General features: G+C 40.7%; 3 protein-coding genes across 3 annotated transcripts in view; 2 read left to right on the top strand and 1 right to left on the bottom strand. All coding sequences in view use genetic code 11, as the record gives it.

The window, feature by feature from the left end:
• EGR_00469 (Protein CASP) overlaps window positions 1-3,412 on the bottom strand; it is a gene marked incomplete at both ends in the record, with an annotated part of 10,624 nt that extends 7,212 nt beyond the window's left edge. Inside the window, 4 exons of the mRNA XM_024489718.1 lie at window positions 885-1,022; window positions 2,393-2,519; window positions 3,206-3,316; window positions 3,350-3,412. Coding sequence (XP_024355715.1) covers window positions 885-1,022; window positions 2,393-2,519; window positions 3,206-3,316; window positions 3,350-3,412 — 439 coding nt within the window. The remainder of the gene's footprint in view (window positions 1-884; window positions 1,023-2,392; window positions 2,520-3,205; window positions 3,317-3,349) is intronic.
• Window positions 3,413-4,762: 1,350 nt separating this feature from the next.
• Window positions 4,763-11,827, top strand: EGR_00468 (Sugar transporter ERD6-like protein; the record flags this gene model as incomplete). The annotated part of the gene is made up of 4 exons (XM_024489717.1): window positions 4,763-4,841; window positions 4,921-5,495; window positions 7,942-8,388; window positions 11,456-11,827. The coding sequence occupies 4 exons, from the start codon at window positions 4,763-4,765 to the stop codon at window positions 11,825-11,827; spliced, it is 1,473 nt and encodes a 490-aa protein (XP_024355714.1).
• Window positions 11,828-14,643: 2,816 nt separating this feature from the next.
• Window positions 14,644-15,378, top strand: EGR_00467 (Solute carrier family 2, facilitated glucose transporter member 6; the record flags this gene model as incomplete). Its single annotated transcript, XM_024489716.1, has 2 exons — window positions 14,644-14,751; window positions 15,010-15,378. 2 exons carry the CDS (start codon window positions 14,644-14,646, stop codon window positions 15,376-15,378), a joined length of 477 nt encoding a protein of 158 aa, XP_024355713.1.
• Window positions 15,379-19,470: the final 4,092 nt, after the last annotated feature.

The raw sequence follows: 19,470 nt of genomic DNA, 5'->3' as shown, positions 1-19,470 counted from the left end.
ACGGCACATCTGCATAACACATTAAAAAATACGAAAGACGACAAATTGTCAGTCTTTGAAGCTTACTGTCATCTGCTTCCAGCGCATGCCAAAGGGTGATTGTTTGAATGATAGCTTCCACGCCTTTTCCCTCGTGACCTTAAACACTAGTAAAGGCTGTTCTTCACACATTAATCTCCAACTCTTTTCTGTTTTGCGACATATCTAGCTAGAACCTGGCTACCGCAGCTTCGGAGACGATGTCTATACACATTGTCCAGAATATTTGCAAAACTTGTATCACCTTCTACCATTTATGACATAAGGGTTTCAGGCAACGGGGAAGGAATGAGGAGCACAAGGGAGAGAACCTAGAGACTTACACATGTCCATGCTTCCAGTGCACGCGTATAACTGATAGCATGCATTTTACAGTCCCCTACAAGTCACAATAAACCGTTGCAGCGAACTATACCAAAAACCACACAATTCTTTGATCATCCGATACCTACAAGGACGTGGATTGGGAGGTGTTATTTAAGACGCGCAAATTTCATGACCTGCATCGTATAAGGGAACATTTGAAAAAACTTGGGTAAGATGTACAAGCTTACGACCACGAAATGCGAATACATTTTGAACAATAAGTTTAACGCTAACAGTGGGTCCTAGTCACAAATAAAAACCCTCAAAGTGTGTTGATTTACAATGCAGGATGTGCTTGATGTATCATTTGCCTCAATTATCAATGCTGGTTAATTCATCGGCTAAGAAAGTCGATGAGGAGAGGTCGTACAAAGCTGGAGCATGACTTGTTTCAAGTGAACAATCTCATGACCTCGCAATCATCCAATAGTGGAGGCGTAACACGAGTGAGAGGTGGTAAGATACGGCAGAGAACGCACCTTCCGATTTGCCCACGTAGAGTCCCCTTTTCAATCCCTCGATGGTCTCTCGCAGTCGCGCATTCTCAATCTTCAGATCTGAGGCGCACTGGGCTTCTTTGCTTATGGATTCTACCTCCGCTAGAGCCAGAGAGGGATCTAAAAGACAAGTTGCCAATTGAATTCTTTGTATCCATATTGCAGGACAGAAATGATGAGTAAGAGGACAGTAAGAATAAGGAAAGAAAATGTAACGGTAAGGCTGAGGATAAAATAATGTTTACATGATCTAGCGGGATAGAATCAGTTACTTAGGGATGCATTGTACCATTACTGCCAAAATGGTCCGATTACTTTGTAACCAATAAATAAAAAGCGATCACATATAACAAGAACTGATTAGTTGATTTCAGTAGTGACCAATGCTGAACTTGACATACTTTAACAAGTTTAAATTCGGGTTCGACTGCTATACCGACTTTTTGAAGTAGAGTGACGGTAGCAGGCCGAAACAGTTTAAATGAGCGGGTCAAGTGATTAGGCTTCGATATTGGCATTTCACCTGGATTTCCCTATTTTACTTTTGAGATATTATCAGACGAGTAAACCACCAAGGCTACCTCTTCCTCCGTAATTTATTAGCTCAAGTCGAGGCCTAAGAAGGTAATGCCTCAAGTGCGAATAGAGAGAACCCTCGTGGTCAAAATTCTTAAAAAAACATGTCGATTCATTGGCAAAGAATGAAGATTTCCCTGTAGCTCGACTACCATTTAATGGAAGCGAGTGGATACATTCATTGGACCATACACAAAGCCCTAACACTTAACCAAGTAGGTGAACTTTGCTGCTCGTAACTTCTTAAAAATTGTTCGAAGAACAGAAGTAGTAGGTGGATTCCACTCCAATGAATAAATCTTGAGCCTATGCTCAAACAGTTGTCGATAAAGTCACCCGAAAAAAAACGAGGGGAATGTGGAACGAAAATATCGAAGCTATTTATATTTGGAAGAAATTGAACAAACATAAAGTACTACGAGGAGCATTAGAGTCCAGTAAGTGAATGATACGCAGAGAAAAGTTGACTGATCCCTTTTGAAATAACTGTGCCTTCTAACTGCAGAAACTGTGATGATTTGAGATCAAACATTTGGCAGTTAGTAGTGAAATACAACTGCAAAACAATAATGATATTCACTACAGAACTATGCGAACCATGATTATCGTGATTAGTCTAAATGAATATGATCAAATATATAATTTGCCCATTTGAAAGAGCGGAAAGGAGTCAAAAAAAAGTATGCAGATCTGAGATCCAAGCATCATAGGACAGTTCAAGGTGATTTATTCCCCACTGTCTCTAAAGAAATAAGCAATTTTAAATTCAGTTTTTTTGGGAAGCTTATCCATTTACCAAAATATTTGGTACCTCTATTCACGCACTTGAGCATAGACCCAATAGTCTAATAGTACTGCTTTGCAAAAACGGTCTTTCTGTAATACAAAATAAATTAAGTTAGGCTAAATGGTACCTGGCATTTCAGCAAGACACTGGTAGACTTGGATAAACGCGTCCTCAGCCTTTTGACTTCTGATGGTCAGTCTGTCAACTTCTGTTTGAAAGCTCTTCAACACTGATGCGGCAGCCTTTCTAACTTCCTGGGATGAAAAATAAGACCCGTGGCGAGGAATCGAAGTTAATATGGATTGAGCGACAACCTCGACTGCGATCCGGATAAGAAATACAGGAAAACTGCTTCAAGACCAAGAGTTAACGTTCAATCTGAAGGCCAGGGGACAGAAAATCCGGCACGAAGACTTAAATGGAAGTGGAACCATAAGTTACACTTTTAAAGACGAGTTGAATTTAGCTGATCACGAGAGACAGGAAATACAATTTAGTTAAATCCTTAACAATATTTGAAATCACACTGAGAGGTGAAAAAAGTTACTGACTCAAGGCTGCCCCAACGCTGCAAGCCCTGCCTAAACTTAGTTTAGGATACATTATTTCTTATAACAGCAGGCGAAAGAATAAGGGTACGGACACTGAAATATTGAAGAAATGAAGTTACCCAGTTATGCATGATGAGAGAATAGCAGGGCTTGGACATCAAATGTATACGTGCTTTTACAACGACATACAAGTGCGCTATCGCCACTTGATTACTTGCTCCTTAATCTGCCAATTGTTTGATCAAAAAAGAATAAATCGACAGGCAGTACAAAAGGGAGTAGAAGACTGCGTTAAGGAACCAATGCTACATCTCCAATGAATGAAACCCATAAATTAGATAATTTACAAAGTGGAAGAACTCTACGCAACTAGAAGAACCGTTAGTTACCTCCGGAACAGAATTACGAAATTGAAGAAGAGCATCAACCAGCTTTTTCCGCGAGAAACGGTCGCGCTCCTGAACAGATGCAATCGTAGAGGCTATTTCACCGATCTCAACCTGAAGATCATACTCTATAGGAGAACAAAATACCTGAAATTTCGGGAACTGGAACTCATTCCATGCAGACTTTGTCGAATTGACAATGGAAAGCATCTCACACGCCTTCAAATTTACCGGAACGTACTATGGTAAATAAAACACGTGCGTTAGTTGCAGTGGGTTGTAAGGGAAGTTTACATAGTAAAAAAGAATATAATAATAACTAAGCTACCATAATACTCCATCTTTCTATCTTTTAACAGCTATTTCTAAGGTGATTATGCGTAGGTACTTTCCGATTCAAAATATAGTGCCTCGGTTGTCTAAGGCCACTAAAATATTTTATATAATGTTACAAGATTGTATTAAATTTATCTCTGCTTTCACAAAATGTTAGGTTTTGTGCGAAATGTTAAGTTTTGTGCAAAATGTTAAGTTCAATGCTTATTCAAGTTGTTCCAATAGTTTTTCGACTCTAAGCTTTTATCTCAAGTTTTCGTAGCATAAGCAAGGATGTTCTGTAGCACCCCAAAACTTTCCTGAAAGCGAATGAAGACAAGGTTGTAGGGCGTGACTAGCAGGTCTCCTCTTCCCTGTTCCTAGTGCTCTTTGAACAACCCGGTTAATCTAAACCCGACAGATTTATTAGAGGAAAGGGGGTCTGGAAAATAAGTACAAAGTTTAGAGGGGGAAGAACCGCGATTGCTCTTAGGCTTGAGAGACGCCGACTCTGTCACCAGACTCGAAGTATAACCTTGCCTCCTCCCTGAAATGCACATTTAAACAATATAGGTATTAAACAATACTCAGGCGGAATGTATATACTTGGCGTAGAGAAGGTATTTGCGCTACTGGCATGGCCATTGTATTACAGTTCAGTTAGAGAACGTTTGGCAGGCATAGCTAGATGCAAAGTATTCATTGACTCAAAAACCCAAATCAAACACTTGTAGGCGCTACTGGAAACACGCACAAATCCGTTTCAAAATTCAGATATTCTTGGCATGAGTGCTGTTTCGGATCTTTTAGGCGATTTACATCTGAGTTGCTCTCTAACAATATGTTTTGGGCTCCTAATTATTACGAATATTATCCTTAGTATAGAGACACTTCAAACCCAAACCCATCGTGCCTTATTACTAGATCAGGGTTAGTTAGTTATTGATGTTTATTGAATCGGTTTTAGAGTTCCACGTTTTAAAGACAACACCATCTAAAACTAATCAGGAGCATTAAGCAATAATAGTACAACTTTAATACTGTTACGAACAGAAATGAATGAAAAGTAGGAGAAAATGTAGAACTGTACGTACCTTCAGCATGCTGCTGCTTCAAGGCCACATGCACCCAATCACATTTCAAGCTTGTGCAATCCAGCCTCGGCTTTCTCGTAACGTGATTGCATCGGCAGAGCGCTTTACCAGATTATTTTGGTACGGAACGTTCCAGCGTGCATTGTTCATGATGACGGGGAGCTACCACATTCACCACATCAGATTCACTGCAACCGTAACTATAATATCAATTGGACCTTTTATTTGCGGTATGTTTGCATTGCATTACATGCTCCCAGACTTTCTGCACCAGCTATAAACATTGCCTGCATAATTCTATCCATCCAGGTATCTCTCTCGGTTTCTCATCCTCAGTCTCTGCGCAACTACTCATTGGCGACAACCTGATTGCCTTCTTCTCCAGTTTAATTAACCTGGGGGCGTTAGTTGGCAGCCTTATCGTGGGCCCGGTTCTCAACACCCTGGGTCGACGTGCAGCGCTTCGCATATCTGCCGCGCCCTCCATCATCGGTTGGCTGTTGATTGCTGCCGCACAGGGTCTCTCACCTCCCTCCACCAAGGTGGAGCCACTTCTCGTCTCCTCCCTCCTCCTCGGCCGCATCCTCTCCGGTCTCGCCGCTGGCATGATGACCGCCGTGGGCTCCGTCTACCTCGTGGAGGTCGCGCCACCGCACCAATCGGGCCGAATCGGCTCCCTTGCTCAGGTCGCCACGGTGGCGGGCACCTGTTTCGCCTACTACTGCGGTATGGTTGCTACGTGGTACGAGACTGCGGAACTCATGGTCCTCATCTCGGTGGTGCTTTCCGGGGCTACTTTCTATCTGCCCGAGTCGCCGGCTTGGTTGGCAAAACGCAACCAGATGCAAGCGGCTTTGAGGAACCTCACTTGGCTTCGATTGGATGTGGGTGGTCGCTTTTAGTCTTCCGTATTTGCCTTTTATGTCCCCCAGTTAATGGCCACCAAACAAATTTCAAAGGTACATGTCTTCAAAAATGCAGAGAGCAGCTTATACTTTTGTTTCGAATCCGAATTGAGGTTGAAAAACGTGATGGCTTGAGACTCTACGTGACTTGCTTTACGTAAAACAACTCATGTCAACAAAAGGCTACACTTATAGCTTTCTCCTTGGCATTCGTCGATAATTTATCTTACAATAATTCATCCAGAGCGTCTTTAGTAGTGTCTTTATTAATTTTGGACTCCTAAATACAACTAAATAAGTGATTTTTACGAGAGAAGTGACTCTTGAAATACCTTCACATATCTGTGCTTGAACGAAACTCACGCCCTATTCATGCATCTGATGGATTATTACACATCTTGACATTCTTTATGTTGGTGAGTTGAAACCCAATGAATGTGTCCATCCACCTTCATATAACTTTCTGATAGTAACCACCGTTATCAAACCTCGATCACGTATCTCCACTTATAGCATAATTTAGGCTGTTTCGGGTTGGAATAAGACGGGAGTTTTGAACCTTGTTTGTGGCTTCCAGCGGACTTTCTTGTTTCTTATGCGGATGAATAACTCCAATTTTGATTCACACTTTAATTCTGATAATTTCTCTCACGGATTGCTTTACATCCTTCGCGGACTGGTCCATATTAAATGCCCATGAATCCAGTCGGCGGTGGTTTGCCTTTGGACAATATCCTGTGTCCCCATGATTTGTTTACGTTTATGCATCAAGTCTACTTTTAATGCTTTGGTAATCCATAGGTTGCTTAATTAAATGTAGTAATGGTGCAAGATACCTTAACTAATCGTGCTAGGACAACAGATAATGTGTTTATTTTACATACAAAACACAATTCTTAATAACCTGAAACTTTTAATTCTCTGTAATCTGATATGACTTCTGAGATCTATTTTAGGGATTCTCTTAATTTTCAATTGACTTATTTTGACTTTAGCCCTACAGTTCACAACTTATAGTTGTTTCCATGATCCACGGTCGTGACAGCTACATACATCGCAAAGCTAACGAGTTTCAGAGAGGGTTTTTGCCCTGCTTTTAAACCCTAGGCTATCGACAAGTGCAAATATCCTTAAACGACTATTATGTACATATGTATATATAAAAAGCGATTTTTTAACTCAACGTAGAAGTAGACGTTGCTCCACGAATATTTTAGTGTCTGGTAGTTGAATATGCCTTGTCTGCTCCTATCCAAGACCCTTCTGACCCTGTCAAACCTTTCTCTCATGACATTTGAGGGAGACACGCTTTTAAAGCTATCCGTACTTATTAAATGAATAGCGCTTTTTTTCTTTCCAATAAATGCTTTGCTTCCTACGCGTAATTCTAATGTGTTGTGTGGTTGTATGCGTGTGTGTGGGTGCCACGTGTGCAGTGGTTGCACCCTGGTATCCGGCTTCTGTTCTGTACACTGACTTTCTGTCTACTATTTCCCTTCTCATTAAATACCATGGTATCTATGCGCCCGTTTTTTATCTTTAAAAGAATTCTGCTCACTTTAGGCTGTATTATTGGTTATTCAAACACCTCAAAAACTCAATATTCACAAAATAAAACGTATTTCGTTAATCACTGACTGCACTTAAACCCTTTTTCAACAGAAAAAAAAAACGTTTTTTTTGTTCGTCAAGCTATCGGATTCCATATTTCGGTCACTTTTAATTGAGCTGCGAAATTTTTTGAAATAGCTCGATTTATCACGATGAAGCTTGCGTTCATTATACCGATGAGCAGTCTGGTATTCGGATTTGCGGTAGATATCATAACGTTCTTTCTTCTTTGAGGGAAAATAGTTCCAATTAGTTTGTAATTTTGTCCACTGACTGACATTAGTGCTGAATTCTGTCGTATTATTAAAACCATTCTCAAATTACATTTTCGGTTGAGCAGAATCGAAATAAGCACTCCAAAGGTCAAAAAATGCTCTTGAAATGAAGTTGATTTCATCCTAAATAAAGTATTTTTTGGCTGTTTGCATACTGTACCACCTTACACTGTTGAATTGTACGCCTTAAGAAGTCGATTTTAGAAAAATAAATCAGTTTATTGTAGGCTTCGAATCCCCCGACCAGTTGTTATGACTAGACTCGTTTTCATAAGAACACTAGATTTTATTTCTGTCGTTTTTTCCAGTGCTAGTACAGTAACAACAGGATCTTTATTCCTTATTTGAGAATAAATCTGCTTAGCAAGGGATGCAATCCAACCTGTTGGTCGATACAAATGTTGAATCCTGTAGCGCCATTGATCCAATTTTGTGATCCATTTAAGCAAATACTTTTTGGAAAGAATCATTAGTAACCTATGGGAGCTCAGTCTGTATTATATCAGGTAAAACTGGTTTTATCAATCTTTTCTCTATAGCAAAAGGTGGCGGTACAAGAACTGTCCGAACTTCCCTCAGATAGCAGTGCCGACGCTGAGAAGCCTCCATTCTTACCCCAGCGCCAGCACGTGTTCAGAGACAGTGCTGGCGATAGCAGTTCCACCTCTTGGCTGGTTCGCCTCCTGCTGCCTTGCGTCACCATCCCACCAGAGTTGAGTGCCAATCTGCGAATTGCGCTGCTGCTGATGGTGGCACAGCAGACTACAGGCATCAATGTGATCACTTTCTACACTGAACCCTTGTGTCAACGTATGGTCCACGTCACTCACTCGGCGCGCTGTGCCTTCACCCTCGGACTGGCCCAACTCTTCTTCTCCCTCCTCGCCTCCTTCCTCATCATCAATCGCCTGCCCCGACGCCTCCTGGTAGTTGCCACGGGCGTTCTCATGTCTATCTCCATGTTCTTCTTCGCCATCGGCCAGCAAGTGAGTCCTTATTTATACTTTTCAAGTTTTTCTTGAATAAAGGAACCTTTTTTACCGACGCGCTTGAAAAGGCTGGAAGGTTAGGAGGATAAGTGAAGCCGACATATTGTTTGAATTATCACTTAAGACGGGTGCGAAAGTACGCAGGTGTGCATGTATAGGAATACCTTTGTAGTTATTAGGTGGGTGTGAGTCTACGCGGTTTAAGCTATCTGTAGTGAACGCTTGTTTTGCACATTTGGTCGGCAAAACGTGAAATTATCGTTCTTTTAGGGTGGTTTTACTTAGTGGCGCCATCGATGCAACACGTGGGTCATCTTTGACAGTCATGAATCAAACTAATTTACAATAAATGTAACCGTCAACTTGGAGAAGGTTTACAGGACTATAAGCCTGGTGGCCAAATTATAGGCATCTTGCTGCTTTAAATCAAAAATCCAGCTGCAACCTTATTCCTTATCGGTTTGGTTTCTTGTGACATCGACAATTGAATGCTGTTTCATTTTCCTATCAACAGCTGTAAAAAGAGACTACTTGGAGTGACGGGGCTTGTTTACATTTTTTGTAGCTAGCATGATGGATTGTTAAGTGGCATGCGAACTGCGAAATGTTTTATTACATATAATTTCACCTCTCAACGATGTATACCTGCCTGCGCTTTAGTTTAGCTATTAATACAATGTACCTGCGAGCAATTCTTCTTAAAACCGATGGCAAATTGGTTTACTTCATTGATATTGTGAGTGAGAATTGGATAGTTTAGTTGAGAATATTTACTCTCATTTTATTTGCTGATCCAAATACGCGCAAGTATCCCTTCTTTGAGCTTGGCCACAGATGGTAGTTTGATTAGCTTGACTGGCTTTCTTTCAGCACTTTGGAGAGAAGGTAAAAATGCCTAATTTAATTTTCAAGACGTATTTTGATTGTCTACATGACTGATCTAAATCCAACGCTTTCATTCACGTTTAACGCCGTCAAACTGTCATCCAAACTTCCTTAATAGTTGAATTCGGTGGCAGGACTTTAGGCAATGCGAGAGATTAGGGAAGTGGTATTTTACGCAACTAAAATACTCTGTGGTAATTGTCATCAGCATTCTTCTGCTTTTTCTGCGCATTTCCCATCTTCCAACACTTGGCTATGTAGAGTCTAATTTCTGGTTGTTCAGTTAGAGTTGCAGTAACACCAGCGCAATGGGTAATTGTTTGTGTGTATGCCATCGTCTCGAGTCGCGCGGCTTTGTTCCGTTCCTTCTAATAACCCACAAAGTATTGTATCAAGGGCTTTTCTGGAATCTAGTATCATTATTGATGTTACACTGGTTCCTTTGGTAGCATTCCCTATTGCCTTTGATATAACCTACCAACCGATTAAATGGAACAGAAGTGGGGCTTCGGCAGTGTCTTGGTGAATAGATCATATATGTTTTCACTAACTGTCGAATCGCCTGATCGACGTAAATTGCCTTCGCATATGCGCTTATGTTTTTTTATTGCTGGGTACAAGGCGAAGAATTTGTCTAACTTTCAATCGTATGTGAATAATTGGTCAAAGTTTTCTCCAGTCAGGGGAATTTTTTTTCAACTGCTTTGCGCAGTTGAATTTGACGAATTTCGCACCCCTGAACTGCTGTTTTCCATTGCAGTAAAGTTTGGCACTACAGATAACTTGTTGACGTCTTTGTTCTGAGTCCGGGTCAAACAGTTATTTTCGGCTGTTTCAAACATCTTCCCAAAAAAGCGGACAGAATTTGTGCGCTCATCATTATCTTGATAGTCTCCTAAAGATCGCATAAGTTTTTGTAATAGCTAGATTCAACTCATCTATTTTGGACTGAAACCGAGGTAGTCGTGTAGGCATACTATTTTAAACGCGGAAACTTGTCTAGCAAAGCTGTCTTTCGTCTTACTTTGGTTCACTTTGTAGGCTACGTACTTACTGTGGTGAATTTTCTTTGGTAGTTAATTCAAGCTCTGTGGAGGGTACTTACAGACCAATTGTCCATTTTTCAAAGCAATTAATATTGGTCATTGATTTACTTTATTCATAATTCATTAAGCTTTTTCCCAAAAGTTGGAAATCGGTCCATCTAATGCAAGCTTTTTGTGATCCAAGGCTGGTTAACGTTGCCGAATAAAAACCATTTACCGGTGTGAGCAGAGCTTCTTTTACAATTCATATGTGTGGGTATGAACTTTTGAATCTCTTGCCATTTCATTTTACTCCCACGCCATATGTTTTGTGATCCCTACCATCGCTTATCTTTTGCACTGCATTTTAACCTCATGGAATCGCCCAATTTCTCAACGCTTCAGCTATTGAATCTGATTTAATTTTTATTTCAAACAGTGAAAGAAGGTCCATAGTTAATTCCGCATGTACCTATGTATTTCCTCCATTCCCAAAATCCTAAGGCTAACATTGTGATATCCAACTGAAAGCACCCCAACTCGGAAATAAATGGTTGGAATTATTATTATTATTTTTCAACTAAGACCAACAAATGTCAAAGCTATCTCTTCAGTAATACATCTAAACCAAGTAGAACTAAAAGTCCCGTCAATTGTCACCATAAGCACTTTTTTAAAGACTTTTCAATGTTATAAAACAACGAACATTTTTGTTTGAGTCATTTAGGATCCACATTTTTTGTGGAAAAATTGCTTCATAAAATAGGTATTTTAGTATCAATGAGTGAATGCGATTTTCTGTTCCAAAATTGACTTAATTGACACACTTTCTTTGATTCTATCTAACCTCTCTCCTTTTTCAGAAAGGTGTTTTTGTCTAGAAGTATTAAAAATCTCTTTTTTATTATTTTGTATCATTTTGGTTATCCGTTAAGCTCGATAATTATTCTGATTTTTATGAATTAGCCAGTAGTCTGCAACCCTATCAAACCTGCCATCCAAGACCACTAGAATGCCATCACTAGCCTTAACTTTTTTGTTTTCGCTACTTTCATGCAACAATGCATATCGCAGCAGCAGCTCTGACCTCTCCCTTTCTATAACCCACTAACATTCCCATTGCATCCTTCCCTCACCTCTTCTTGTCTGTCAAGTTCCCGAATTCGGCTCCAATTTCGCCACTGGCCGCGATACTGGTTTTTCTGCTGGGCTACCAGTGCGGTTGGGGTCCCCTAGCAACGCTGATCGTCCTAGAACTCTTCCCCGCTGATTATCGAGGTGCAGCGTGCTCGGCTGCAGTGGCAATCAACTGGGGTGTGACCTTTTTGGTGACTCAGGCGTTCCAGCCCATCGTGAATCTTCTCGACAGACAGGGCGAATTGGTGGTCTTTGTGACGCACGCCGTGATTACCTCCCTCGCTTCTGCCTATTTCCACAGACGACTGCCTGAGACGAATCCGATCTTTGTCTCTACCTCCAGTGCAGGAGCTGCTGGTGCTTTACTCATGCCTTTGTCTCGCGCTTGATGCACATTCGCTACGCGTCAATCCGGCTGATCTCTTGCTCTCTCTCCCTCTCCCTTCCTACCTACCTCCATTCGCCTTTGCACTTTGCGCTTCTTTACGCCTTTGCCTGGTAATTGTCTTTCGTTTTTATTTTCTGTTCGGGTACCGTTCTCTTTCGCCTTCTTGGGTCCATTTTTTTTGGAACAATTTGTTTGGTTTAAATAACTTTCTTTAACATTAAACTTTTCAATCAGAGCTGCAAATCTCATACAAATTTTAATGCCCTATTCATTCGTCATTTTTCGACATGAACGTTTGAAAGGTTGTTTCACGATCTTTTCAGATAGCATTCCTCCGTTTTTCTTGTAGCTCTCCTCTATGGGGATTATCAACTTTCGTCAATTCATCATGAAAAACCGCAGTATCATTTGTTACCAATTCAGATGATTGCTTAATAAATGAGTGGAAAGGCAATTCACTCTAGACTTGAAATGAACTTGCTTATTTTTTATAGCTTGAAATATAGCCGATTAATCTGTCTTCATTTCAACTGCATGTCCCTCCACAGCGTTGGAATTTGATATAGTTCTTTGTAAAGGAAAAACTGCTTCTCCAAAAGATTCATTAATGATTGAATAAGCTGTCATTGTTGCCCTGGTATCACGTGTTTGACGAAGGGCGTCGATATCTGTTGCGACCGTTTATGTGAAGTTTTGGTTCTTCATTTGACATCTGAAGTTGTGCATGGCTTCATACTTTCTTAAGGTATATTTTTTGTATTTGGATTCTAGTATCAAGCGCATTTCATGTGCTTATTAGTTGTTCACCGCTGAATCAAGCTATTCGAAGTGTTAGGATTGCATTGAATAGGCTTTTTTTGGCCAAATGTCTAGAGAATTCACTACCATCTTTTCTTTGCATTTAAGTCCACTGTCACTCCGTATAACTCAAGTGCTACTTTTCACCTACAAGAAGGATAAGCGTTGATAAAGTCACTGACATGAACACATATAAGGCGTTTTAATGTCAAAGGATATGCTTACGATGCATTCATAATCCATCACAGGATAACCGCCGCACTAAAAAAGCTCTCCTACCAACATTCTCAGTTTCTGAGTGCATCCGAGTACCCAGCCCTTCTGGCATCGTCGACTTGTGTTCATTTTGAATTTGAATTAAAAGCTTCTCCCGTACTTTCGTAACACCACCAGCCCTAATGATGGGATGAATGCGCTTTCTTTGGATACACACCCTACCTCCCAATCCATTTGCTGCTACAGCTGCCCCAAAACGGAGTGGGGTGTAACTATCTCACAGCATCTAGCATCCACTTGATTTGTTTAACCTCAAGAGGCCTTTTTACAACGCATGATTTGATGCAAGTGGGTAGCCTAAACCTATGAAGGGCCCGTGCCACCTACTTGCGACGCCGAGTTTAGATGACATAATCGGAACGCTACACATAAGTGACGTTGAGAGCGAATGCTTTAAGTGATACAGTTTAGGTAACCCAAACATTAAGCATTTCTGCGAATTCTAGCACTGTATAGACGCGACTCTTATGGTCTTTGTGCTAATTTATGTTTGAAGGCTAAATTTGTTCGATGTTCATGACCTTTAAAATGGACCTTTGGTTTTTAGTAAAGAATTCTGGAATCATGCACCCAAAACTTCATTTCTTTAAAGATAAACATCTTTGATTTACCTCCTTTTTGGTAAAAATTATCATAGTTTTCGGCTAACTATTGTGATATTAGTCTTCCCTTTAACTTATTAAAATTGCTTTTATTGTTACAACCAGGCTGCTTTGTTTATTGAATCTGTTCTTAGTCGTTTAACTGTTTCCACACTTGAACGCCCTGAATTCAGTAATAACGGCAATGGTGCTGTTTGAAAGTTCATTCGAATTTCCTTCTGTAATAGCAAGGGGGGATGCCAAGGTAGATTGGGGAGGGGGGAAAGAGTGACCAATCTAGAATTTTCTTTGCTGGGTGTGGTCTTGTGTTATTCTGTTGGCTAAAGTAGCCGCGCAGCCGTCTGATTTACTGAGGACACTTGGCATTTGCAACGCCTGTGTAACTGGAATCCTTAATAATTCCTGTATATCGGTAGCAGTCGCATCCTTGACCTCTGGACGCGACATATGTCATACTGACCCAGCCGTCTTTTCCATCAATAAACTGCCTTAACTTCGTGTTTAGGACGCAATTTCGGTCGTTCTTTTTTGCGTGGCAGATGTTACAGTCCAAAGTTCATTTCACTGCGTCCTAGGGTTGTGCCTTTTGTTTACAGCGCTCCTTAAATCTCTAAAACTCAATTCTCAAGCTATTTTGGCTTTCCAAGATTGTCGTGGAACGTCAAATTTATTTAAATAGCTGTAATTAATTTTCTTAAACCCTATTAAATGGTTATCACGAAGTTTTGTGCTAATTGCAGATCTAACGGTTAACATCTTAATAGTTCTCTACTTACTGGTACTTCTCGCTACTTCCCATTATACATGCATCTAATTGTAAAAAACTCCTAATTTCCTCCACTAACATTTTTAACAATCGACCCTTTTCTCCTCCCATAGGTTGGAATTTCCTGCTTGTGACAAGTCACTACTTCCGCTCTTAATCCTTCTTTCAATTCAAGATGGTGGAGAAGTGATTAAGAGTGATTCACGTTTACTCTTTTCCGTAAACAGAACAGCCTTTTTGCGAGTTTCTCAAGTTTTCTCATAGCCTCAGTGGGCAGAAATAGCGATCTACATGTTGGTGCAAAGATTTAAGTCCTGCTTTACTATTTACACTTTCAAGATTGCTTTAAGGAGAAATAGCGCCAAACTTTGCCCCATGGAATTGAGTGAAGATATATTTTCCAAAAAAATACTTGTTTGTCTCTCAAACATTGAAGTCACCCACACAAAGCTGGTTGGTGGTATCACCCGTGACTCACTGAAGGTAAGATCGTGGACTGTATCAGAAGGCAAATGACTTGAAGCAAATGAGGCAAGATATCCCTTTAAACGGATTCCAAAGCCGCCGTTTTCTAGTTCATGTAAAACGATTTACCAAAATTGTTGACACTGGAAATAAATACCATCTTGAACAGATAGTGCAGGACTTTAAATTATCTCAGTCAACAAGATCATTAAGCTTAATTCTGTGTATGTTGAAAGAAGGCAAACCATCTAGAATAGTGTATTCTTTATTATGCAGTTGTCACCCGTGGTGCCAAGTCTGTCACTGGTAGGATTTCTTCTGGGCTTCCAGTGCGGCTGGGGACCGCTAGCGATGTTGGTGAGTACGGAGCTCTTTCCCCCTCAGCACAGAGGCACTGTGGGTGGTGCAGCTGTGGCGGTCAACTGGATCACCTCCTTCGTCGTTACCCAGACCTTCCAACCTCTCGTCAACGCTCTCGGTGGCAGCACCTCCAACGATGCCAATGTTAGCGCCGGGATTGGCGAGGTGATTATCTTTGTCTTCTACAGCGCCATCACTACTTTCGCCACCATCTGGCTCTATCGTCGGCTGCCTGAGACCAATAAAGTCTTTCTGCAGCCTGCTGCGAGTGTGTCTCTGCCGTAGCTTTTCACTTACTCCACCTAACCCATTCGTCTATTTTTTTATTATCTGTGACGTATTTTTTTAAAGTGACTCTGACTTTAGAATAGCGTTTCTTAAGTTGTATTCTTTTTAGCCGTTCATTATTCCGTGTTTTCGATACACCATAACATATCGTTGGTGGATGGATGTGCTAAGATACACAGTATTGTTTCAATAAACCTGACCTCCCTTTTCCTTGTTCCCTATGGCCATCAATGACAGGAATAAATGACGGCTCTTCTTTATTTAAAGAAGCATTCTAGGTTTTTGGTTATTTTTACGATGCTCTACTGCATGTCATTGAATGATAAATACACATGCGTTACACTATTACAGTACATTCGTCTAGTAGACACAGACATCTTTTATTAGTGCCCGTTCCTTAAATGGCCTCGAATTGCGCCTTTTCAGTTAAATTCTTTTGGTCTCATTACTAATTATATCACATCGAAGCATGCATAAAACTTTTGCGACAAACCTGATTTCGGCTTTAGGCTGGTATTTTGAGAGTTCAAACGGAGGTTATTTTTATGTCCACCTTATCAGGTATATAAACAGGCTTTGCGGTGGATCTTAGAAGGTAAATTTGCTCCAACTTCATGCCTGCTTGAAAAATATTTCATTTCTGGTTGTCTCTTCTTCCGGTTCAATGAGTACAGACTGTACAGCAGCATATGCTTCCTCTCTTTGAATCGTGGTACAGGTCCGAGGTCAGATAATCGAAAAATAAACTCAATTTGGCTAGACTTAACCTCCGTTGCATTTTCAATTATCTTCTACCTGTTTGTTGAGCGGGTGAGTACATGAATTGAAGCAGATGTCTTCATTACTTCCACACGTAGATGTTCCACTGGGAATCACAGTGACAGACCTGACCGGGTGGTAGGATTGCAAAAAAGTCGCAAATTATGTGCATTTTTCTCTGGTCTTGAAGAAGGAAAAACACATGGGTATTTTTCTGGTCTTTGGGTGATGTCTGGAGGACAAATTGGGAACGTAGTTCCTTTAGGGAGTTGAGATAAGCAAAGATTTGCATTCTCCGGAGACCCAGGAAAATCCATGCGATTGTGGGCCTAATCCTTGATTTTTTTGATAATCATATATTTTTCCTTATTTTTGATTGTCAGAGGATGGAAATGGGTAGGGAGGCTTGTTACTGGCACAGTAAACCCTCTCCTTTTGAAAATTTATTTAGGAGCTTGGATAAATATTGTTTCCTACATTCCTTACTAACTATCGCTGGATTTTTGGAGGCGTATTTATTTTTACTTATTTTAACCGTATTTTGTTTCTGGTCTTTCGTTTTTCATTGCATCAAAACAAACCATTGTATGAATGCGCTAGCACTTTGGACAGCCGTATTTTGGGGTTTGGACTGAAACTGTTTCGTGAATCGCTTGGTAAAAAAAACCACAAAAATTTATTTGTGTTCATGAAAGAGTTGTTGCTTTTGCTACTTGCCTGCCTGTGTCATTACGCTTCTGTATCCCCGTTTTTCGATGCACCACAAGGAATCGTGGATTTGAGCACAGGCGTACGTCGCTGGAGACACTGATTGTATCCACTTGGAGTGTGCTTTGAGAAGGTGGTGTAAAAGAACATTATTTTGAACGGAGTCGACGTGCATTTGGCCATGTTTTGCTAGAGGATCGGTTGCCGGAGTAGCTTGTAGGACCTTGCAGGATTCACCCGATTTTCTGTGTTTGCATTATAAAGCGTGGATCGAGCATGTGGACCAATTAATCAGTGCTATTTTCTATTCACTGTGCTCTCCACTTTTCTTGCGCTCTGTGGTATTTTTATTGTATACGGTGGTGCAGATGATTTGCATTCGTTTGATTTTGCTATGGAACCGCTGCAAGAGAGATGTGCAAAGAGAAATGGGGAATGCTCTCTAGCCTTGACACCAGTGCAGAATTGGTTTACGTGCCCTATTAGTTAGAAGAGTTGGAGATTTGCGTACGAAGAGCCACCTTTTGTAGTGTTTAAGATCACAAAGGGAACGGTGGGGATGTTGCCACACTGATAGGCACCACAGGACATGCATTGAAAGCAGATGACAGTAATCTTCAAAGATTGACAATTTGTCGTCCTTCATATTTTTTAATGTGTTATGCAGATGTGCCGTGCATTATAGGCTGTTTGATTAAATGAGTGAACAGAGAGGAGGGTGAGTGTAATGACTGGGTGACTTTGGATAAGAAATGATTTTTTATTGCAGAGTTCGTTAAGCGGAGGAGCATGTCCTCGTTTGGTCCGACCGAAATGATGCACCACCTCACCACCTTCTCCCTCCCTTCCTCCCTCCCAACCTTCTAAGTCACGCATCACTTGTTCTGCAGAAGATTGTGCTCGTTTTGAGTGTGGTGTGGATGGTGAACAGCAGGTGGAATTGTCTACTTACTGCGTGTCAACCTAAGAGCGACTGGGGGTGAAATCTATTTGCTGAATGTCATATGACGCGACTTTTATGAGATGTGCATGAAGACTGCTCATACCTTTCCTTCGTGAGAAACAACCAGGACTAGTGAATCAGCAGGAAGAATGTTTTTTTGTATTTCTTCAAGATAGTCACGAAATGTAAGTGAGAAAGAAACGGAGACGACTGCGGCTGGCTTGTTTGCATCAAGAGACGGGACGTTGCAGGAAAGTGAGGTTTGCAGCAAATTTGTTTTTCTTCTGGAAATGATGATGGATTCCAACAGTGATTATTTAAATAGATCCAGCATTTGATAAGCCTTCCTAAGCTATGTAAATTTTATTGTAAATATTACTTGGTCGCTTTATACTGCTCGTTATCGCAGATGGACGAGTAGAAGTGCATTGTACCAGCCCGTATTGCTTTATTCAAAATTGAGGGTCAATGTCGTCACATGCCCGCATTAGCTACGGAGGATACCTACTGAATTTAGAAGTAGCCATAATTTTTATCGCACAGAATTGGATTATGCTCTCCATGAGCGCCGTATGCTATTCTTCAGTATTTACGTTGAACAGAAATACTTTGGCTTGTAAATATCAGTTAATCCTGTGGATTTACGCCTGGTGGGGAGAGCGTAGAAGAGACACCACTGTGAGAGACGAGACACCTCCCTAGGCCTTAAAATGGGTCTGCCTTTGCATTTCCTTGGTCTTAACAAAATCTGGGCAGTCGCAAATTTCGATACTATCTACTGATTCTAGATCTTATTACAACAGGTTGTAAAGGGTGTTCTAGTTCCACTTTTAGTTCTAGGCCATCTTTTCACGAATAGTCGAGCGTCCTACATTCATATGTGGTTCCATAATAAAGAGCAATAGCACGTTTTGGAGTTAATTTTCACAAAAAACATTGCGTAACTAGGACAACTCATGACATATTTGTTTTAGCTTAGTATAACTTGGTGATCTGCATTTGCTACGGTTGAGAAGTGCGGACATCGGCAAGGGGGTTAAGAAAAGTACCGAGCTTGTCCTATTCTGACCACCTACCTTGAACCAACTTTCCAAAATTTTGATCAACTTTACTCCCCCTTCTTTTATCTAAAATGCATTATCTTCCGGTACTTCTTACGGCAATAAATAGCAACCTTCCTTCTTTGATACCAGAAATACACGTTGAATCGAGGAAAAACTAATAACACTATGGGTTTTCCTTGTGTCCTTCCAACTACTTCTATTCACTCTATACATCATTAAGTCACCCACAATGATTTACGTTTATAGATGGGAAGTCGAAAATCTTACTTCCATTTCCTTATCGAAAATGTCGGAACTCGTCCATGCAACAGTTGCATCTGGATACTCTTTATTTGACCATACAAGCTTAGCCTCTAGTTCAGATTTTGGTGTCTTTTCAGAGGTACTGAGTAATCACTAACAAAAAAATGGTTTTGTATTGAGTTTCTAGATTCGGTCGCTGAATTACTACTGGGGATGAAGGGAATAAAGGGTCAACTTTGCTTTTAAAATCGAATATCTATCGCAAAAGCACCGTTGACGATGACAGGCTGCGAGGTGCATTGTGTAGTGCCTGTTCTGCAGGAGACAAAGACATTGAAGGCCTTTTCCCTTTAACACCTACAAAGACTTACT

The sequence above is a fragment of the Echinococcus granulosus genome (genome assembly GCF_000524195.1).
Source record: "Echinococcus granulosus chromosome Unknown EG_S00002, whole genome shotgun sequence".
In the NCBI taxonomy this organism is placed as follows: Eukaryota; Metazoa; Platyhelminthes; class Cestoda; order Cyclophyllidea; family Taeniidae; genus Echinococcus; species Echinococcus granulosus.
Note: the sequence above shows the minus strand (reverse complement) of the source record. Positions and strands in the feature narration are given on the sequence as shown.